This window comes from Lagopus muta, chromosome 3 (genome assembly GCF_023343835.1).
Source record: "Lagopus muta isolate bLagMut1 chromosome 3, bLagMut1 primary, whole genome shotgun sequence".
Lineage (NCBI taxonomy): Eukaryota > Metazoa > Chordata > Aves > Galliformes > Phasianidae > Lagopus > Lagopus muta.
The window spans coordinates 32,930,933-32,953,702 of NC_064435.1; the positions used below are offsets into that span (position 1 = coordinate 32,930,933).

At 38.5% G+C, this 22,770-nt stretch overlaps 1 protein-coding gene across 8 annotated transcripts in view; it reads right to left on the bottom strand.

Annotated features, from left to right (window-relative positions):
• The window catches only part of SULF1 (sulfatase 1), a 190,727-nt gene that overhangs the window by 61,043 nt on the left and 106,914 nt on the right, over positions 1-22,770 (bottom strand). For 7 of the 8 annotated variants that reach the window (XM_048938917.1, XM_048938918.1, XM_048938919.1 and 4 more), the window contains 2 exons: positions 5,717-5,776; positions 5,215-5,449 (listed from right to left, as the gene is read on the bottom strand). In XM_048938917.1, coding sequence (XP_048794874.1) covers positions 5,215-5,386 — 172 coding nt within the window. In that variant the 5' untranslated portion in view covers positions 5,387-5,449; positions 5,717-5,776. The remainder of the gene's footprint in view (positions 1-5,214; positions 5,450-5,716; positions 5,777-22,770) is intronic. The other variant, XM_048938921.1, reaches the window with a different exon arrangement.

The window sequence follows — 22,770 nt, forward strand, 5'->3', positions numbered from 1 at the left end:
AGAGGGAAGGAGGAAGGGAAGGAAGGACTAGATGGTTGGGAAGAAAAAGAGAGAATTTGGTAGTGATCTCCCTAAGCAGAAGTTTCTCTGGATTCAGGATCAGCATGGCTGGCTCCGAAGCTAAAATACTGTGCTCTAAATCAGATTTTGGAGATGAATGTGCTTGCAAAATGTATTAGCAAAATTCAGAACTTTTCTCAAGAAACTCTTGCATTTTCAACACACTTTTGCACTGACCCAATTTAAAAATTTTTTGGTATTATTTGAAACATCTTAAGAAAAAACAAGGTGAGACTGGCAGGGCTTGCATGCTTCTGACTGCAAAAAGGCTGAACAGTTCCTGATAGAGTCTGTCAGTACCTGCTGACAGCTGTCAAGCTTTGCTCTTTTGGTTATCCAAAAGAGCAGAGATTGAAGGGTGAGTGTGAACTATGGGTTTGTCAGTATGCAGCCAGGAAACATCTGTGAATTTTAATACTTACACAAATTTGGCTGTAAAAAGATAGTTCTGGAATTCTACTTCGTTTTTTTTTTTCCTTTGGTTTTACTTTTCATTTTTCATAATTGACAGAGGTCAGCTTAAATGTAAAATTAAAATTAAAAGCATTGATTCCATGGATAGAATAAGAGTTTTTCTTGATGGTTGTGCTTGGGTCACTTAAAAAACAACAGAGTTTTAAAACCACGAAAGAAATATCTCTAAAAACACAGAACTGCCAAGAAGTTCATCTTTAGATGTAAGCAGTAAAATCTTATGAATATTAGCTGTTAGCTAATGTTCAGCACGCTCAGTTTAGCTTTTGGGCTAAAGAGTCAGTGCTGAGTGTGAAATTTTTGCATCACAATTGTTTTCATTAAAGAAAAGAGGAAGAGGCAGTTCTTGAAATGGTTTATGGATCTCGAGGGATGTGGTTAGTGGGCATGGTGGTGGTGACTAGATGATCTTAGTGGTCTTTTCCAACCTTAATAGATTCAATGATGAGTATCTTCCAGTGCAGTAACAATACCTGTGTCTTTAAGGACACATTCAGCACCCTGAGCAGAGATAGCAAACGATTCATTTTGGATTCTTCCTCTTTCAAAGTCTTTCTTTTCTAAATACAGAGCATTTGCATTTGTGCTTTCCTGAACTCAGTACAGATAAAAACCACGTGTTTAGAGATACAGAGAACTAAGAGAGTGACTGAGAGCTCCCTGAGCATGAAAGGTCTTCCATTTGTACGAGCGAGAGTGTTTCACTAAGTTATTAAATTATAATCAAATGAGAGATGTTTCTCACTCTATACATCTTTGTTTTGTACACAAGGTTGACTTTCCCTTTTTGCCCCTCGCCCCTCTTTTTTTTTTTTTTTATAGCTTGGACATTTTTGAAATGTCAGTTTATGACAGAGCTCAGCTGCAAAGTGCTTGTAGGTGTTTGGATGGGAGTGCACTGCTGTGCTACTCTAATGCACAGTAGCAGCAGCAGGGCCACTGTGCACTTTCATGCCTCTCTGCATTGGAGATGAATAGTTGTTAGAGCAATTCCTCATTCCTCTGCTTGGTCAGCCCTCTTCTCTTGCAAACCTGCTGTTTATGAGTAACTTTTTCCTCCAGGTATGCACTTACTGACACCAATAATAGATTTAGCCCCTCTGGAAATTCTGAAACAGACACTTCAAAGCAGGTGAGACTTCCTCATTTGGAAAACTAAACATAAGCAGGAGATAAAACTTGTTCATAGAAGTTATAATCCTTTGCTGTCTGTAGCTCTCCTCACAGCTTGTGCTCTCTACCATCTGGCCCACAGTCTTCAGGGCACACACATTCAGGCGCTGTCTGACAGCAGGATGCTCACGCTCTACATGACCAACTGGGAAGCACCTGAAAGGAACCAGATAACTGGGAGCAGCCATTTTGGACACAGAAGTGAGCAAGTTTTGTCAAACACAAAATTCAGTGTCACGTTTCCAACTATTGTCTTCATACGTTGAGAAATGTGTGGTAACCAAGGTTTCCTAAAGAGTAGTAAAGCTGGTATGGATTTTCACCCATATGTATCACAGGTGGGCATCTATACAATGGGACAGCTAAAACCATCTTGTCTTAATTTGTTTGAAAGCACGGCAACTGGAAGGTGATGGGCTTTTGAAAATCTCAGAACGTATCTTCATTTTTTCAGACTACATTTTTTAGTGCTTTGAAATTTCTAATGAAGCTGGAAAGGAAATCAGGCAAATTATGCCTCATATGATGTGGCCAGCTGTGATCCCTTCTCCAACAGCTGAAGGCACAGGATGCATTTATATGTATGTATATACAGATAGGAATCCATCCCTTTATATGTATGTATACATAGGTATAAATCCATTTATCTGGATTTTGTTGGATGGTGCAATAGGCTGTAAACAAGTGGGCAGAGGTAGTTACCTTGTTTTAGTTCTTTGGAATTTTCCCCCCACTTTCTAAAGCTTTTTCATATTTCTCCAAAGCTCAACGGGCTCTGAGTTAGGAATACTGGAACTACCAAAGTATTCATTAGTTTTGACTCCTTTTTGATGTTACACAAAAAACTATTCACAGTGAGGATTTTGTGAATTATTGCGGAGTCATGGCTTGAGGGATTGATATGTAGAAGTACATAGGAGAAAAAAGTGATGTAGAAGCTTGAGGACTGAGGAAGTGATTGAAGACTGAGCATAAAGTTGGAAATACCTATCCTCATTTCTGAAAGGAATATAGAAATGATCTCAATGGAAGCTGGGGCCACTGCCTTGAGGAGCAGCAATATGCTGTCTCCAGGGGTGCAGTGACTCCTGGCTCCTGTGGAACCCAGCGTTTTGTCTTGAGCCAAACTGCAACGATGTGCCAGTCTTGAGCCAAATATGAGTTTGCCTCAGTGTCAGGCAGTTCTGCCTCTACTTCAGAATCTTGGTGGGGGCTATGAAGTACACATAGGTCCAGTTTGACCAATCAGCTCCCAGCCCTAGGACCAAAGTTCTTGCTGATTTTTCTCAAGAGCTCTGGACAGGCTGCTTCATATTGGTTAAGCCACCATCTTCAAGCTGATCAGTAATACCCTTCATCTGTATCACATTCCTCCCAATATGTACAAGAACTGACTGGAGTTGTGAAGAAATTTGGGGGTTTTATGCAATAAGTTGTATGAGACAGCAGCTCTGCTAAACTTCTTTGTATTCAGAATGCAGAACTCAGGGTGACAGTACAGATCAATATGACAGCCTGCTTTGAGCACTAACTAAATGCAAGTTCTCAGGTTCCTGCAAATTTTACTTTGGATAATTCCCCTCTATATCATTTGCACTCAGGCAGCTGAATATTTTGGTTCAATGCCTACACATGCTCTGGAGACAAATCTTTCCTGATTGAAGTCTGTAGCGCACCTTATATGCTTTTATGTTCAAGCATTCATTTAGAACAGCTTTTAGAAATGTTCATGCTGGGAATATAAGAGCAAATAATCCATATCAAGAGACTTTCAGTCTTGTGAGTTTTGGATAATCGTGCCCTAAGCTTTATTCTGCTTGTGGCATAAAGTGTTACTTCCCATTGACCTCTGGGAAACTTGGGATTTTTTCTCAGGAATCACAAAAGGGCAAGGGGATAATTCACACATGGAAAACAGTATGGCTTTGTTTTTCAAATAAGCAGAATGATTTATTAGTAGAAGTGCAAATAATGCAGTACAGTAAGTCTTGGGGCTGAATCCTGTTTCCTGTGAAATGATCTATGAAAAGGGGAAACCTGCGTCTTTCATTCAATGCAGTGGGAATGCATGTATGTCCAGGCTATTGCTCAACTGCTTGTTAATAAGAGCCAGAGCCTCTGTGAGCATCCAATGCGGCTTTCAAAGAGAGGAGCTCCACAAAATGAACAAAGTGGCTTGCCACATCCTTCCTGCTCTTTCACCACTTGCACACCCTCTCGCAAGACTGAAGACAGCTCATCGGTAACGCTGTTCAGAGATATGTGTCTGCTGACCTACCTTCCCCAGTGCCCTGGAGAACGCAGGCTCTTTCTGACCACAAAAAGGAGGACGTGACATGACCCTTTTAGAGAAATTTTCAGAACGACTCTATCCAGAAGAAATGCATTCCTATTGTAATAGCTGTATTTTAGGCCAAAAATAGAGCCAGGAACAGCCATTCATTATGCAGCACAGCTAAACAGAGCAGACATTTGAAAGAGCAAGAAATGAAATAGATAAGATGTACTCAGATCTCAGGGCCTGCTTGTGGAGCTGTGGGGGATAGCTACTGCGCCAAAGGATTAACCCTCAGTCACAAAATACAATTTCTTAATTGTATTCTCACAATCCGAAATGACTGCATAAATTATTACAGTATAATGACAAATACAAAAATGCCAATAAGTCATGAGTTTCTGGGGCTGCTTTTAGATCTAGTCCACCTTTTGTCTACAGGTTTCTGGCTGAATGTATGTGATCTTAGAAGAAATGAATTATTTTGTTGCAAGTTTTATGAGAGAAGCATTTTGCTTTATCAACCTATATGGCATTTTGTTTACAAATTCACCTTACTTTTATTAAGAGCGTGCCTTTCGTTAAAAAACCCTAAGAATGCAAGATTTCATTTCAAATTGATTTGCCATTCTTTCACCTTTTTGATCCTACCTTCCATCCCCAGAACTAAAATATTTGCTTGGGAGTAACCTAAAATGATCCTCTTTCTCTCCTTAATTTTTCACTTCAGGCAGTAAATGAAAAAAATCAGTTATATGCATAACCATTATAATGTCTTTCTAACTTACTTAATGGAAAACATTCAAAGGTCTCCTGGAACATCATTCAAGTGTTTTAACATTTTCCACCCTAAGAATAAATATGTGAAAAATCACTCCTGGCTGAAATACCCAGGTTGTACTCACAAATTTAGTAAACTGGCGAAAGCAAAACTATCTTACTGTTACATATGGACCACAGTTTTAAAACACATCAATTTCAAATAATTCACATAAAAATTAATCTTATGTGTCCTTTTACAGCTGATTTTGACAAGCATATATTTCCTAAAGTCTGGAATTAAACCTTATAAATACTATTAAATAATATTTGTTAAATCATTTTCCAAATCCGTCCCACATTCTGATATTGTTTCAGAACCACTGCCTTCTCTGAGTTTAAAGTACTTGCCTGGCAGAAATTATTGAAAGACACGTGAGGAAATGAAGTAGCAAATAGGAATTTTTTCTCACCTAGCTCCACGTCTTGGTCATCCGTGAGCACAAGGATGATATTTGGTCTGATATTTTTTCGCTCCTGCTGCACACGGCCTCTGAACCTCAGGGACTTGAGAGTGGAAGAATGACTTGTCAGCAGTTCAGTACTGAGCACTGCCAAGAGGAGTGCAAACCAAGAGGTCTTCATAGTATTTCCAGTATTTCAATGAAAAAAACAATCCAGAAGTGCCTGAACTCTAGTTTTCAAGACCTGCAAGGAGGAAAAGAAATTCTGTTCAAGCAATAATTAAACTTCCAGTCACACAGTGAGAAGATGATACTCAGGGAAGTCAAACCTGACACAGACTGTCTGACATGACTATAAGCCATATTGTTGAATAGGAGCTTTAATCTATCATTTTCTAAGAATAAACTTGGTCCTTCTGCAACTACACTTTCTCCTGGTATATTCCTCACAGTGCTCCTTCTCCTATACCCCATGCTTCTTTTTATGCAGCATGTTCCGTACAATCAGTACCTGGGCACAGTACAAAATTGCTGGGATGCAGACGTGTTCAGAACATCTGTAGGAGGAGCCCTGCAAGAAGGAGAAAGCAGAAGGTCTGTCAGTCAAAGACCTCAGCGCTGTGCTTGTGCTTCAAAGTCTCCAGAACTGTTCAGTACAGCTTCTTCCTCTGTCCTGAAATAGAAGAATTAAAAAAAAAAAAAAAAAAAAAAAAAAATTGCATTCCCCTCAGCTCACCAGCTTAATTTAATACCACACATACCCATGCAGCGATTAGATGGCACTTTGGCTGCTAGAGATCAAGGAGATACACATCCTGTCATCAAACACAGGTGCTTTTGCAACATTTATAGGCAGCCTGAGATTCTGCAAATAAGAGTTAATTCCAGCTTATGGCACTTGGCAAGCAGTAAAGCTATTTTAGCTTAACTCACCTGCATGAGCGGCTAAACCCTTACAAAGCAGAGAGGACAGCAAGGCTGTCATTTGCAATCTGCACTGGATCACGACATGAAAAGTCATCTTCCCTCTGACAAGAAAGCTCATATCAAGTGACAGCCCAGATGATCTTACCCAGCATTGTGAAGAAGCGTAACTGTCCCTCAATCAGTCAGCAGTGGACCCGCATGCCTCATCCACAATGCACAGTACCCCTGGCACAGCCTTGTCCTTGATACTTCATTTCCAGACTCAGCTGGGTGCTTTATTGGAACCCCTTCTCCATGTCTGTCAGTGACACAGCCTTGCTTTTGTAAGACCCAATGCAAGCACACAGGCTTGCCTTCGCTGCAGCAGATTTAAACCTGCGGCTGAGAAATGACTGATTGGCCTGGGGAGGAATGGGCAGCCACTCATACTTGAACATCTTTTGCATTACTGAGTGAAGCACTGCAAAACCGTCCCGTTACACAATGAAAAGGAGGGAATTTCTGGGGGCAAAAGGGAAGGGGGGGGGGGGGGGGAAAGAAACAGTGGAGTCAAGCCTGCTCCCTCCAGAGTACTGACCTGCCACATAAATAATTTTGGGGCTATAAATGAAGCATGGTGACATCAGTCAGTGAGCCTCCCCCCCCCCCAAGTCCAAGAAGTCTGTTTATGGGGAAGGCTGCATGGGAACTGGGGTGGACATGATATAATTAGACTGGAGCATCATTCAGAAGATCTGTGCTCTCAAGCTGAGTTGTGTATTTAGACAAAAAACATTAACAATAAACCCACAACTAAGTGCAAAGAGTGTAACAAAAGCAACACAGAAAAAAAGAAAAGAAAAAGTCCAATCACTCACCTAAAAATACGTTAATAGGAAGGTGCTCTAAATTTCAGGGAAGAAGCCATAGGAGAGGGAAGGAAAGGGATTTGGTACCGGACTGCTAGGAAAAGGATTGTGTTCTTGTTTTCACATACACCTTTTATTTTAAGCTTCACAAGCTAAACAGTTTCATGCTTCTCACTCTGGCAGGCTGTAATTACACCAGAAGAGTGTGAATGTCTTTAAAAGGAAAATCCAAGTGTCTGTTGCAGAGAGATTCTGTCTTTCATTGTCTCTGCTCCATCAAACATTGCAGCTTCTGACGAGCACTGTAGCACTGCAAAGCCAATATCGGGGCTGGGCATTGAAAATTACATGCCATTTGGATGATTACACAACACTCAGGTAAGCAGACTGGAAGTCTGTCATTAGTCCAGACTGACTATTAAAAATACTTCAGCTTTCCTGTATTTTGTTCTAAGCTGAGCACAGAAGCCAACAAAAGCACTGAAGAACGAGATTACTGAAGAATTAAGCATTCTTCTGACAGACACCAGACACTACATGCTCTTGGTGCAAAGGAGAAATATGATTTCTCTACGTCTGATCTTTAAATAGCAAAACTTTGACTCACCTCACAAAGAGTGAAAGGATACGTGAAGTGAGACTCAATGTTTAGTTTCTTACATCAGTTGCACTGTACAGCAAACTTTTTCAGACAATGTTGACCCAGAAAGTGCAGTCATCCTGACTGCACTGAGCAAACATTGGCACCAACGTGTTTGAATAATCCCCCACAGTATGAAACTGCAAGTTCCTGACAATTACACCTTAGTGCTAATAAAATTCACACTAATGCAAATTAACATTGTCAAGCATTATTCATTTTACCCTCTTTGGGATGTGCTGGTTTTTATAAAAAATCATTTAGCTTTAGATTCTTTGAGCAAGCCAGGGCTACCTTAAACAATTCTTTTATGGAAAAATGAGCATGAAGAGTTTCTTTTCCAACTATCTAATATTTTTCCCCTTGATGGATAAAGGAAACGATAAAGACTGATCTGTATGTATTAAATCAGTTAATCAAGTTTCATTAAATTGTTCCTGCATACAAGCACAGTAATACTACCTTTTGTAGCTCATCATTTCATTTTTACATAAGACAAATCTTTATTCGGAAACATTCTTTGAGAACCTGCCCTCTTACAGTCTGATTCCCAGTTCCAGAAGGAAATGAAGTAAAGAAAACTGTCAAAATACAGCCATGACAGGGAAGACAAGGCTGCAATGTTTGTGCTGGATACTGTCTGGTAGTCTACAAGTGTCCCTACAGACACTGTAATTAATCTTTGGAAATAGACAAAAATACAAGAAATTATAAGGACCTTTTCAAATTCGCATGCAGATGTAAACGTAACAAGTATTGTGTAGTGTTCAGAAATCAAGACTGCAATAGGAAATGTTTTCCTCAAGCAGAATTTACAAACACTAATTGCAACTTCTATATATATGCTATTTTATAGATATGTTACATTTTTCCAAAAGACTCTACCTTTGACAACTGAAACATTGTCAGCAAATAAATGAAACCCGAGCAGCAGGAAATCCAGAGAGACTATTTTTCCTCATCTGGATGTAATTTTTATTTTACAGTCACTCTTCCCCCCCCCAGAAGCACAAATTCATAATTTGCACTCACCTTTAATGGGATAAAATCTGAAAACGTGGTTCTTTAGTTTGTTCTTTGTTGCTAGTATTATAACGAGCAGTTCAAGGACTTGTTGGCATGGAGAATTAATTACCCGTGAAACTTGAATTACACTGGCAAAGAAGGGCCACTTTTTGTCAGTGGAATAAAAACTAGGAGGACTTTATTTCAAGATCTCTTCATTGACCAGGAGGAAAAGTGAAAAATAGAATAATAACTTTTGAAACTGTCTGTAGATTTTATATTCATTTTAGTCAAGAAATGTTTAAGGGCTTTTTTTTTTTTGTATTTAATTTGGAACATAACAAATGATAGTCTGTTTTGAAAAAAGATCATTTTCACTTTGAAAATCCACACTGTTTTGACATGTGCATTTTTTACTGTGCTCACCCAAAATACCACTTAGTGTTTGGCCAACAAAAATCTGTCCAAAGTCATGCATTTTGTTTATTAAACAAAGTATACTGAATATCCTTAAGTGTATTTCTCCATTATAAATTTCAAAGGTGTGTGGACTTCATTATGTTTCATACATTTCAAATGTGGCCTTCACATATCCTTGTATTGAGAATCTGCCTTACATGAACAGATTTCTTTCTTGTTTATCAATCTGAAGCCAAATGTGGGGATAATGAGTATGGCTTCTGGACGTATAGCTGTCCCCAAGAACATGAGATACATAGTGCTCCAGACAAGTAATGCACAACCAAGTGGTAACAAAGTGTTGACAACTTTATCTTTCCTACATCACATTTCTGGTGTTTTCTTACAACTGTGAAGAGGATGGTACGTGATCCAAAGTCACAGTTAAAGCCTTACAAACAAAAATGGATCTACTCTGGACAAAGAAAGACATATTAATAATAAGACTAAGACAGTGGATTGTGGAGTTGAGAACTAGAATTCAGATTTTAGTTCCCCTGATGTTAGAAATATATATGCCTAGAAAATTATCAGTGTGAGGTATAACAGTGATCCCAAACGAAGGAACTCCTACTGTGATGGAAATTTCATAGTTAAGTGCTTTGTTCTTCATTACCATCCAGTATCCTACTGATTATTACGCTGTACTTAAGTTTCCTGATTCTACAAATTGTCTTTGTTGTATATAACTAAGACGTATTCCACATGTAAATGTTTTGACACTTAGGAGATTTTTGAGATTTGCAGACAAGCGTTAGAAACTTGGATGAATGTTATCAAAAACACGGAAGAAAAAGCAGGATATCTTAACATTGCACATGATATTGTCTTACGCCTTTTATGCAAAAGACTATTTTGAATAATTTTTTTTTTGTGTGTAAATAAATGGATAAAAAACTTCAAACAAAATACTAAGCATCAATCATGACAAGTATATGATCATGCTTTCCTGATCCCAAGCAGAAGAGTACTATCATCAGATGTATTTTACGTATGATCAGTTGACTTGACAGTTTTATCTTTAATGGAGATTTTTGACAGGAATATGTCCCTAAAGTTCTGTTTCCTTAAAACCAGAATTTCAACAAGAAAAGTAAAAGAGCAAATCACAACAAAAAGAATCCTGAATATCCAGAAAAAGCAGAGAAAGTAAGGTTGCATGTAATGTGCTATAAGCTTGGTGACACCCTGCTGCTGCTGCCAGATGGAGGACCACAAAGATAATTGGAGGGCTGTAGCACATCTCCTGTGAAGAAAGGCTGAGGGAGTTGAGCTTCCTTAGCTTGGAGAAGAGAAGGCTCAGTGATACTTCACCGTGACCTTCCAGTACTTGAGGGGAACTTAAAAGCCGGAGGGGGATCAAATTCTTATATAGTCTGATTGTGACAGGACAAGGGGGGATGTCTTAAAACTAAAGGAGGTGAAATTTAGGTTAGATGTTCAGAGAAAAACGTTTACTCAGAAGGTGGTGAGGTGCTGGCATAGCTGCCCAGAGAAGCTGTTGATGACCCATCTTTGGAGGTGAAAGCCAGGTTGGACGGGGCCCTGGGCAGCCTGATGCAGTGGTCAGCAGCCCTGCCCATGGCAGGGAGGATGGAGCTTAATGATCTTTATTTAATGCTCCTTCCAACATAAGCCATTCTGTGATATATGATATTGATAGTGTTTAATAATTTCCAGTGTGACCTTGGTGTTTAGTCACATTGGTGGGCACCTGGTCTGGTGCATTTGAAAAACTGGTGAGACTGCCCATAGGGTCAGACATCTTCATATGCATCGTGTTAAATGGAGGTGACTTCACCTACCAATGTCCACACAAAGGTCAGGATCAATGGTTTATTCCTGTCACTTTCAGTTCTTTGCCTGAAATTAAAATTTGTCCATCTAGAAATCCTGCTGCACTCAAGAACGTTTTGCCTATGTGGGAATTTCAAGGTGAAAAGAAGTGAAGAGGGTTTTCTCAGCCACATATATGTACAGCCTCTCAGGATCTTTGATGTTTATGTCTAAGGGCAGATGGACTTCTCAAACTCTCACATAGTCTGAATCATAACAGGTGGGCACTTAGTTTACATCAAAATCCAACAAAATCACGAGATCAGTAATTTCATGATGATTGTACAGATAGATTGAAATTGCATAATACATTTTCAGGGAAGTGACACCAAAGCAATTTAGCAGTTCAGAAATCTCTTTTAAAATGATATGGCCTGGATGACTAGAGGGTTGTAACGCTCCACAACAACAATAAGGCTAACAACTCTCAATTACACCAACACAGTGAAGTCCTTAAGTGGAAAAAGCTGTTGACAGATGACTGTTTTCAGTTTAGTAACGTTAATGCTTTTCTCACATCTTACACTTCTATCTTCTATTTAAAAGGAAAACACTGCAATCTCAGGCTACCAGGCACAAAAGTGTAAATCTGCAGGCCAGTTTCCTGTGGGAATATCGAGCCTGCAGCCATGGGAAACACATTTATGTACAGCAGAAGTCAGGAAAAAAACCAGTATCTACCATCTCTTATTAAAGGTTAATCCTCTAATCTTAGTTGTAAAGTATAGGATTTACAGTGAACACAAAAAATGCAGCTCCTCTCTAGATATAATCATTATCTACTGGATTTCCAACACACTTTATTAATCAATCAGTTATCTGCTCAACTTCTAAATGTAATCTGTGTATTGTAATGATGCATCTTTGGTGCCTCGGGCTAGATTAATTTAAAGTAACTATAATTTAAAGTAATTGCAGGCAGGGAGAATCATAACCTTATATTATTGTTAAGTTTTTGCATTTTAATTTCACAAACACAGACAGGAAAGTAAAAAGCCTGCAGTGACTTGAAAGTCTAATGCACGCTTCCTAACCTACTTTTACAGGTTGAGGGATATTCTTAGTAGGTAAAAGTTTCCAACACTTCATATGTCAAACAGCAAACTCCAATAACATTTTAAAAATGCATAACGGTAGAAGAAATTAGCTGTCTTTGAGAAAAGGAAAATAAGTATTTTATTTTAATGCTGTTAATATGGTTAAAAAACACTAAAGCAAATAAAAATATTTTTATATTAACCTCAAATCTGTGAACGGGTTTTAAAAGAAAATTCTCACATACTTCTTGGCAAAAACAGAATGTCTCCTGTTAATTTACAAGCTTCTAATAATATACAGTTTCTCAAATCTATTTCTCACCATCTGATTTACTTTGTTTTAGAATTTCATATTTCAACACAACCAAGAAGTGCACTTGTCATGCAAAAGAGGCTGGTATAATTGAGCCAGATGACGTGCCCCACAAGTAAAATCAGCCATTCATGAAAGCTGGTCACCAGAGGCCATTTCAAACAATGCACATTTCAAAGTAATCTAAAGTAATCCCTTTTCTCTACTGATTTGGTTTCCAGGCAGTCCTAAGCACATGTGTGCAGCAAACAGGAGGCTTATTAAAACCTGATGTTATACTGGAAGTTATAATGCCATTGCCTTGTGATTGAATTCCGTGCCTGAGAGTCTTCAAAGAGATGGAAGAAAAAAATCAATTAAATTTATATGCTTATTAAACATGAGTGTCATGATACGTGCAGTTTATTAGCACTTGCTAAATAATTAAGACCAAGAAAGATAATTAGATGTGCACTATACTCCAAACAGGCTTCTGATATCAGGTTTTCTTAACCTTTAAAGAAAGTGGCTTTCCAGCTACCAGGTAGTATAATTGCTAAAAGACTCCGAGTATATTTCAACTATAAAGAGTAACCTTTGTGTGAAGGAATTTAAGGTAATTTTAAAATTCCTTTTAAAAACCACATCTCTTTGCTATATCCCCACTCAGCTCAACAGTGTGGGCCATTATGAAAACATGCTGTACAATAACATACTGACGATTCAGTGATCCAGTAAGTAGCCTTGCACTGGGAGATCATATCACAGAGGTGAACAACAGCAACACAGTTTGCACGTTTCTTTAAGTTCCCTTTTAAGTCCACAGGACTTAGAAAGCGTGCAAGAGAACAGCTCTTCCTGTCTCATTTAGATAGACTACTCCTGAAATTCAAAAAAGTTGCTCCTTAGGTATACTTATGTCTCCTCAAAAATCCGCAACACTCTTTGAAATAGGGATTTTTTGCTTTTTTATTTGATGAACAGTTTGTTTTCCTAATGGACATGATTAACCTGAATATGTCATCTTTAGACAGAGTATCTATGGATCCACTTACACATGAGAAGACACAACATGGCAATTTCCTTGTCATAACATACACAGTTTCACTACTGTATGGACAAGTTAAGGTAGTTGTGTACAGTAAGGACTGAAGCATGAAGAAATGGCAGTGCTAAGCTACATAAGCTGTGTATTTAAGAGTACAGCTGCTGCTATCTGTTTAGGAGAGAATCTCAGATGTACTTTTACTGATAACACAGATGGCTGAGCCTTTCACAGACACCATAGGGATTTAGGTAGCTGCCATCCACTGGACACTCAGGAAAATTTGGCTGTTCCTGTAGGTGCTTTTGAAAAACTTACTCTATTATACAGTACAGAAAGCAAACTTGTTCGTGGCATCAGTACTTTGTGTACTTACAGTCACTACAAGAGTGCTATATGCACATATATACACTACAGATTACATATGGTATCTGCTGGGTTTCTCTTTCACTTCCAGCTCTGATGACAAATTCTCATATATGCTAGTTTTTTGGATTAGTCCCACAGTATTCAAATTAAATTCAGTTTGAATATAAAGATTGACTCTATGGGTCAAGTCCTGAGTACTCTCTTTTAAGGAAGACCTTCCTCATTAGGTTGCTTCTCTGTCAAGTGGATTTTCCAGTCCAGTCAAATGAAGTCATACCTTCACTGATTTACATGTAAAAATACCTTGGTAGACCAATAGATGTGTTTTTAAACAAGTTCCTCCTTAACAAACCTATGCAATAGAGAAACTAGTGCATCAATAGCGGTAAACAGTCAAACCAAACAAAACAATGCTACAAAAACAGATGCTTCATATCCTCTTCTGTGAAGACTAGTCAGTGAGGAAGTTGCACTGACTTAAGGCTGAGAAGCGCTCCACTCCTGCATCAGACTTATTCCCTGTTGTGATCAGGAGCCCCCGGTGTTCTCCAAGCTGTGCTCCTTGTGGTGTGCAAAGTATAGCACCAGCCCAAGAACATGGGGGTCTTTTGCCAGCTTATCCCAACAGGCCTTGCAATCCCTTTTGCCTGCTGTCACCTCACTGTTCCAATGTCCCCACTCGAGCACACACCCGGGTGTGCTTTTCAGGCACTCCCACAGAGGGACTTGTGGCTGACCCACTGCTAGGAAGACCAGAAGGTCATCATGTAGTAGCTTCACCCCCATTTAGGAGCATTTCAGTAGCTATGTTCTACCAGGTGAAAAAAATCATCACAGGAATGACAGCAATGATGAGGGAGGAATACAAAGGGTAGATTTCATAGTCGAGATTTCCAAAGCAGCACCCAAGTTCCTAGATTCCGATACACATGTTCTGTTGTGCTAAATAAATATATCTACTGGGTTGAATGGAACTGCTCACCTTCTTAAACCACTCTCTTGTGGATTCTTCAGTAAACCCCTGGCATGGGGATTCTTTAAGGTCTTTGCTAAATATTTTCTTATTTGCTAACCAGTACTGGTACTTGAGAAAAGACCAAACAGATGCATCTAGATACTAAGCTCCATCTGAAAATTAGTATTTCTATTAAAAAAAAAAAAAAAGCTTGAAAAAAGAGCCACGCTTTCCTGTTCAGGGACAGAATATGCTATATACAGCTTATCTGCTGGTGGAATACCAATTCACTCAGCCTGCATTCTGGATATCTGTTCTCAAAGAGTTGTTTGAAAATAATCTTCAGCCTGAGATCTTAGAGACTCAAAAATGACTTGCTGAAATTATTCTGTGAATAACTTTATCTCAGAAAATATTTTGAAAAGGTAGCACATATAAATGTGCTTTCGTTTTCTAAGCGAAAATGCCTGCAGAAAGACTTTCTTCATCTTTCAAGTGTGCATACAGATACTTTCAGATTCACAGTCCTAGATTCTGTAGATGAGAGCAGTTTTAAAGCATGGAAGCTGATGATAATACATTCAAGCACACATTTTTATTTCCAGTGCTGCTCTTTTTTTTTTTTTAGCAGTAAAGAGACATGATTTTATACAATCTTTATAGAAGATATACATCTTTCTTTATAGACAGTAAATTGCAAGCCTGCTCATGAGCCAAGATTCTACTAAGATGCCTGACACAGCACAGACAGAATTATTTTCTCCAGCAGCGACGAAGTGGGCAGACAACCTTACATTCCAGCACCTGATTGTGCATTATGTAGATCAAGGGAAGACTGGAATGGAAATTCATAATAGTTAGGTAGAAAGCTTCTGAATACTATGTAATGGATCAAGAATGGAAAGGACCAGGATATATCAGAATTACTCCCAGTGATGAAGAGGAAATAGAAATGCATGGACAGAACGACAGTACTTTCCTTCATTTTGTTTAGGAAGGAATTTGTGAAGCATCCCAGTTTACAGTAATTGTTGGGAACTATCAATGCTTGCTTCAGTGGACTTTTTTTTTTTTTCTAAATGTAAATGAGATGTTCTTATATAAGAAGTATCTCATAAACTGCATTTCTCTCTTACATCAATAACCTGATTCAGGAACGCTCAGACCAGCATATAGATAATCCACTTCTTTGTCCTTAGTGGGCTCAGCTGTGAGGTCAGATGAGGCTGCTCCCAGCTTTACCAACTCAAGTCACGAAAACCCCCAAGGACGGACACTGCCCAAATGCTCTGGAGCCCTGTTCTGCTGCTAGGCTGTCCTGAGGGTGATGTTTTTTCCCCTTATATCCAATCTGAACTTTTGTTTAACTTATGCCCATTGCCTCTTGCCCTCTTGGAATGCGTAACTGTCAAGGACTGGTCTCTGTCTTCTCAATTTGGGTATTCAGGGGCTGCTGTGAACCCCCTGGTGCTATTTCTGCTCTCTGATGAACAATTCTACTCCATAGCATCTTCATACAGGTCAAGTACTCCAATCTCCAGCCCTCTTGAGGGCCCTCTGGTGAACACAGATGACCACTGATTTCTTTCCTACACTGAGGGCCCAGAACTGGATACATCATAACAGACACCACCTAGAATCTAAATGAATCTGAAGATTTTCAAATAATATGATAGACTGAAATGATGACTTTTCTATTTCTAATTATTTCTCAACTTTTCAGGATCAGGAATGAAGAGTGCCATAGAAAATGCTGCTTTTGCTATAGTTACAGGCTTATCAAAATACAGAAGGTAGCAACAGACTAGTAGGCTGTTTTCTGAAAGACACAGGCAAGTCCCAGAATTCATCATTCACCGAATCGCACTCGTGTCTCTCATTACAAACAAGTCTAAGAGCCTTCCTACTGACTTCCCATTGCACTTCATCACTGTATACTGCTTTTAAGAAATCTCCAACATTTTCTTTTGCATTGAAAAGTCTGAAGTGTTAAGGGTTAAATTTTGCTCCTCAGTTATGGGAATTAGCCAAAATTTCAGGCTTTGTATGAACTGGGGAGAAGTTTTACATTATTACTTAAATAGTCATTACTTCAACAGAACAATGAAAGCTGATTTTAGACATTTTTGTTTTGCTCAGTTAATAAAGCTGAGTGATTAATGAAGGTAACATTTGAAAAAGAAGTGCAACTTTGTATATCAGAAAAGAGTGAGTTGAAATCCCCTCTGCTCGAGGCCCCATGTAAATGTAAAGAGCACAGCTGGAATGAAACAAATGATCTGACTGGTTTCTGATGTGCTGGGTGGTGTAAATGGTTCACACTAACCACACTGCACACTCATAATATAGGAGCTAATTCATCTGCCATGAATACATTCCTGTGTATGTTGTCCTTTAAAATAAACAAGCAAAAATGAGTAATTTATCGGGAGATAAATGCTTGTTTTTCCAGTGGGATGCCTTCTATCCCATATGGCTGATTTTAAAGTCTAACTCTAGGTAGCCTAAATCATCTGTTACACTAGATGAAACTCTTACTGCTTTAAAATACGGATTTTCAAATTTTTAGCACTGTCAACAAGTTCCAATTGTTCTTGAAAATATCACTCAAGTTGGTTAGTAGTTTCTTAGAAGACTGTAAAATTGTAAGTACACTGTTGCAGATGGTGTAAAATGACAATTTTCCAAAGTCTCTATTTACAAAAGCACTGCTTTTGCAGGAAGTCTTTATCTTTAAAATTAAGAATGTTGTAACCACAATAAAGCAGTTTTACAGGAGAAGTCTTCTGGAAAAAGACTAATCATAACCAGCCCCGTATGTAGTAAGCTCTACAAATGCTTTTTGTTTCTTAATACTCTAAAATTTATGAAAAAAACCAGATTATTCTTGAAGACATCGTTACGATCTATTCACATCACAGTGATCAACGTATCTCAGAGTATTTTAATTTATAATAGCAATAAAGTTATTAATTTGTATTTGTTTCCACAGACTCTTCCACTTAGTAAGGGTTACTTATGTAGGCATCTCTGATCATAAGCTCTTAATAACAAATCTACTTTGAGATGCAAGTTTCATAGACTAACAGACACTCCACTGAACTTCCCTCCAAAATTAGGGGTATTTTCCATGGCTTACAGTGAAGAACAAACAATATCTCCTGGGCAGAATATTCAGAAAACTGTACAGGGAAGATGTGACATAATTCTCCGTGTTTTCCACCCATTTTCTTTTGTGGTAGAAGAATTCTACTCTAAAAATTAACATACAGAGAACTTCCACATTAAAAATGCTCTATTATTTGTACGTCCTGATACAGTATCTGGAAATTGGAACTTACTCTTAGGGAAAAGCATGAACACAATTTGAAAAAACCCCACAACACTTACTGTGGTGGTGTTAAACAGACAGCAATGCATCAAAATTCAAAGCTACAGAAGGGACAATAACCTGAAAATGCAACACCAGCTTTCTATCTCTGTTCTGTACTTTATGCAATCTTGTAACATGCTTTAATAAAATTCCCAACTCTCCTCAGCATTTCCTTTAAAACTCCAGTGCTTTCAAGCAGACAATATGCCATAAATTCACTCCCAAGACCTGCAAGATGGGGATGACAGCACCCATACAGTACGTAGCATAGTCTACCTCTCTGCTGACTGCTCATGTTACCCCACCTTCTTATTTTTCCACTTTACCGAAGGCTCATAGAATCTTATCTCTTCCCTGGCTGGTAAAGTACCTTTACATTATAGACATGGTAAAAGTTAGACAAAAATACACCAAACATTACAGGACATACTGAGAGAGAAAGGATGTGAAATGAAAAACGCATTATACCAACATATCATATGGCACCTGATTATGTTTCCATTATCTCCCACATTTAAAACTCTGTTGACCTCTGGTCAGAGGCATTTATCTTAACACTGTGACTATTTGTAAGATCCCTCCACATTTCTCTCCGTGATTTTCTCTGCTGCAACTAGGTCTTTAACTATTATATTGAGTTACATATTCATCTTTCCATGGGATAGAGCTGGGAAACAGATAAAGCAAAATGTTAGCACTGGCAATGTGTTTCCGATGGTCTCTAATGTAATTTTTATGTATCTGCAAATGAAATCCTCCCGTGTTTCGTGTAATACCTATAACCACATTTTTCAGGACACAGCACAGGCCAATGGCTCCCTGTGGGCCATGGCTGGGGCCTGTGGTTGAGCATGGCTCAGCAAGGCCCATGGAAGTGCAGGGAGTGGGGAGTGGCGAGTTGAGGACTGGCCCTGCTTGCAGCCTCACCAGGGCAGGAACTGACAGCCTTGGCGGCTAAAATGGGGTCCTGGGCTGTTGGTAGGGTGGAAGAGCCGTAGGGATAGGCAGAACTGGGGGATCTTTATGGCTGTGACAACAGCAACACCATCAGTTGTAAATGAAATGATGCTCAGTACCTACGTGAAAAAGTATCTGTCTGAATGAGAATGAAACCCATCATTTATAAATGCAGAAACACTACATTAAGAGTTGCAGTGGACAAACACGTTTCACCAGGAAAATGTTCCCGATAAATCAACAGAATTGGTTTTATATAGGGAAGGCAGTAAATGAAAAGAAAGAAATTACAATACAGTAGACTGGAGCACGTCACAAGTCATCACCTATAAGAAGTATGGTAAAAAAGGGAATCTTTACTATAAATTATGCTATCCTCTGTGATTTAATATTCAGTTCAGTGGTCTGTACAAAAATATATCGGTTGTAACAATCGAATGATACAGGTTTTAGCTTACAGGTGAGGACGCAGCAGGAAGGCAATCTCAGGAAGCAAATAACCATAACCAAATAGCAAAGAGCTTTTGCTAATGCGTTTTCTTTTTAGCGTGAAATTGCTTAAAACCAAGGCAACTGACTGACTAGTGTGAATCATATGCATCTCCTAGACAGTGTGATAAATGTCACAAGTTAGTATCTAATACCTGCCTAAGGCTTATTGCTGAAAAGCTGCTCCTTCTGCCATCTGTTTGGAAAATATCCTGTTGAATAAGACTTTGAGACAGATTTTGAATGTGTTATTTGCAAACTGTTTGTTGGATATAATACTTTCAGTATTTCTGCATGTTCTATAGAACATCTTTCATCTAAGTGAGAACAATTAACTAATTGAGTATCACTAGTGCAAGTAAGACTGAAAATGAAACAAAGAAAGATCATCTCAACTATTCTTTCCGCTCCTGCCTAGGCATGAGGTTTAGATGTAAAACCTTAGCTTTTTAATCCAAAAATGAATTTCAGGACAATTTTATGATGTGGAAGGAAAACAAAAAATACTACAAGGGCTTGTTTACATTGCACTGTGGAAAAAAGAAAAAAAAAGAATCCATGAAAGCTGAACTGTCATCCTCTAGCCAGCTCTACATTTAATGAAAGACACAGCGCAGATCATAGATCTCCACAATATTAAATGACAACAGTCATAAGTACAAGGCCCCACTAAAAACCCTATTGTATTACAACAGCGGTTGTTATGCCAGAAGGACTTTCCAAAACTAACACCATTCTGCAGTTTATTATGAATGATGACATGTCAAGCTAGGCTGGACAACGAGCCTGGAACCTTAACGATCATCCAGGTAAGCCTCTTTAAAGATTATTTCTGTATGTTTTCATTCATCAACTTTGTATCAGAGCTGTGGCTGCCATATACTTAAACTCTTTACTTGCAGATCGATCACACCCTATTCAAAATTTATTAAGGCAAATGATATACCTACAGTGCCATACAGGGTCAACGTTCAAAGTAAAATTATAGTTTCACTGAAATCTCTCTGTACTGTAGGAGTATAAGACTGTATTTCTTCAATAATGTATACAGATACGTGTTAGGAGCTAAGTAAGGGAACTGGCAAAGATCTACTAATCTGTTTTATGTTTTTGTTGTTATTGCCGTTGTTGTTTTTGCCAGAGACGTAAATGCTATCATTTAAAAGATTAAGCAGTAATCTTGATATTTCAGTCCACTACTGGCACATACTAGACACAGATAAGACATTCTCCACCCTCCATCATTACTCAAGTACCCTTCCAGTTCCTTAGAAGGAGAAAGGGAGCTTACAGTGGCTGTCAACATAGAGGCAAGTTTACTCAGCAGGAAGAAAAGCATAATACAGAAGGAAGGATCCTGGAATTACTAATCTAGTGAGAAAAGATCGTCACATCATTTTCTCAAGTCTATGGAAATTTCAATGAAAGGAAACTTTCATGATCTAGTAAGCAAGGTTTTCTCTCCTTCACAGCCAACAATCACCACTGCTATTTTGTGGTGGCAATGAAGAATCTCTCTACCACTACTGGAAATTGTTCTGTTTCTTGAAACGACCAATGCTTAAAACAATTATATTAATCTTACTGTCTGGCTTTCTCAGAAAGAGCGTTGACAGTTGAAGATGGGATACAGCTATTAAAAAGTTCACAGCCTCCTTTATTTACCAAAGTGTCCCAAACTTTGCAATTTTTCTCTGATGCACAGTGATTATGCATTTAGTTAATATTTCCTGCCTCTTCCTTTCCTCCAAGAAAATCACATACTGCAAACACATCAAAGCTGTTGGCTATACAGAATTAGTAAGTGATCACCCTGTGGAGGGTCTCTCAGTTTATGAATACTTCTAATAAGGCAATAAGTAGGAATATTCTCAATGTATAATTGCTTACTCCTCCTCTCAGCAGGTTTTTCTTTACTTAATCATCAGCAAAATGTTCCATGTAAATCACAAAACAGACTAGTTGTTTGATCATCCTGTTTCTTTGTGTTGGCCCTTTGATATTTAACCTCTCATTTCAGGCAGCTTTACAAGGATGCTTTCCAGAGAAACAGTATGTCTCATTTGATGCTATATTAATCAATTGAAGAGAACATGTATGTTGCTAGGTTTGCAGTAAGTGTATGCATATGAAAGCAGGCACAATCTTCATTCACAATGAATTCCTTTTGCAACAGACCAAGAGCCCTTCATCTTTATTGACCTAGGGAGCAGGTCAGATATGATGGCTGCTACAACAAAGACTCTGAATACAAAAATCTTTTTGCAGTCACACCAGCTAATCAGTTTGAAAAATCTCAATTTTATTTGGCTTTAAAATACTTCAAGATAACAGCACAATAAGTCTGACATACTATAAAAAAGGCTAGTGCTTACTCTTTTTCAAGCCATGACAGGCATGCAAATTAACATCTTGACTGGAGATGGTAAGCCTTTTGACAAACTCTGAGTATCATCTGACCTGCTAACTAAACCAACAACTAACTTCAGAAGAAAGTAACTTCGCTACCAGGTAAATAAACTACTCGTGTCTCTGTTAAAAAGAAAAAAAAAGAGTCCTTTTGGTAAGCAATAGGCTACGTTGTCCCTCTTTTGCACTGCATTGTTCACAGTCCTGGACAGTTGTAGAAAGCTCAATGAACAGTTCTCCCTTCACCCAGCTTGGGAGCAAGCAAGGCAACTGCATGCTACTACGGCACATTCACCTGTTATTTTCTGCCATCAAGTAGGTGGCGAACTGTGTGCAAGAGGTTCCTTAATTACCTGGATTCATGTAGAGAGTAGAAACTTTCTTTAGGTGACAACAAAAGGATAAAATTTTCGTAGCTTTTTGCCCGTGTTACCTTATCCAGCCTAACACATAGAATAAAACTTCTAAGGATACAGTAATGCAAAATTAGTAGTCTTACACATGTATATGCTTTACATGGGAGGTAAATAGCTAATAATGTTTAAAATACCATTTTAAATAAAATTTTATGATCGTTTCAAAAGAAGAAAAATCTAACAAAATGAATACTCTTTTTATCAACAGAAAAAGCTGTTACCCACAACTGCTCAGGTATTAAGGTATATATGGCAAAAAATTAGTGGGATCTTAGTTACTACCTTGTTCCATGGGATGAAAAGGAGCATTTAACTGCTTGGTTCTTGAATAAAAATCCAATGCTTTGTTAACATGTATCCCTTTTTCCTCTAACCATACTATACAAACTCTCTTTCGAACTTGCAGGAAAACCAGCAATTATCACATCAAAGGTCATCAGTCCACCAGGGAAACTTCAATCCTTAACTGGTGGAGAATTGCTACAGCTTTTGCAAACAGATCAGGCCA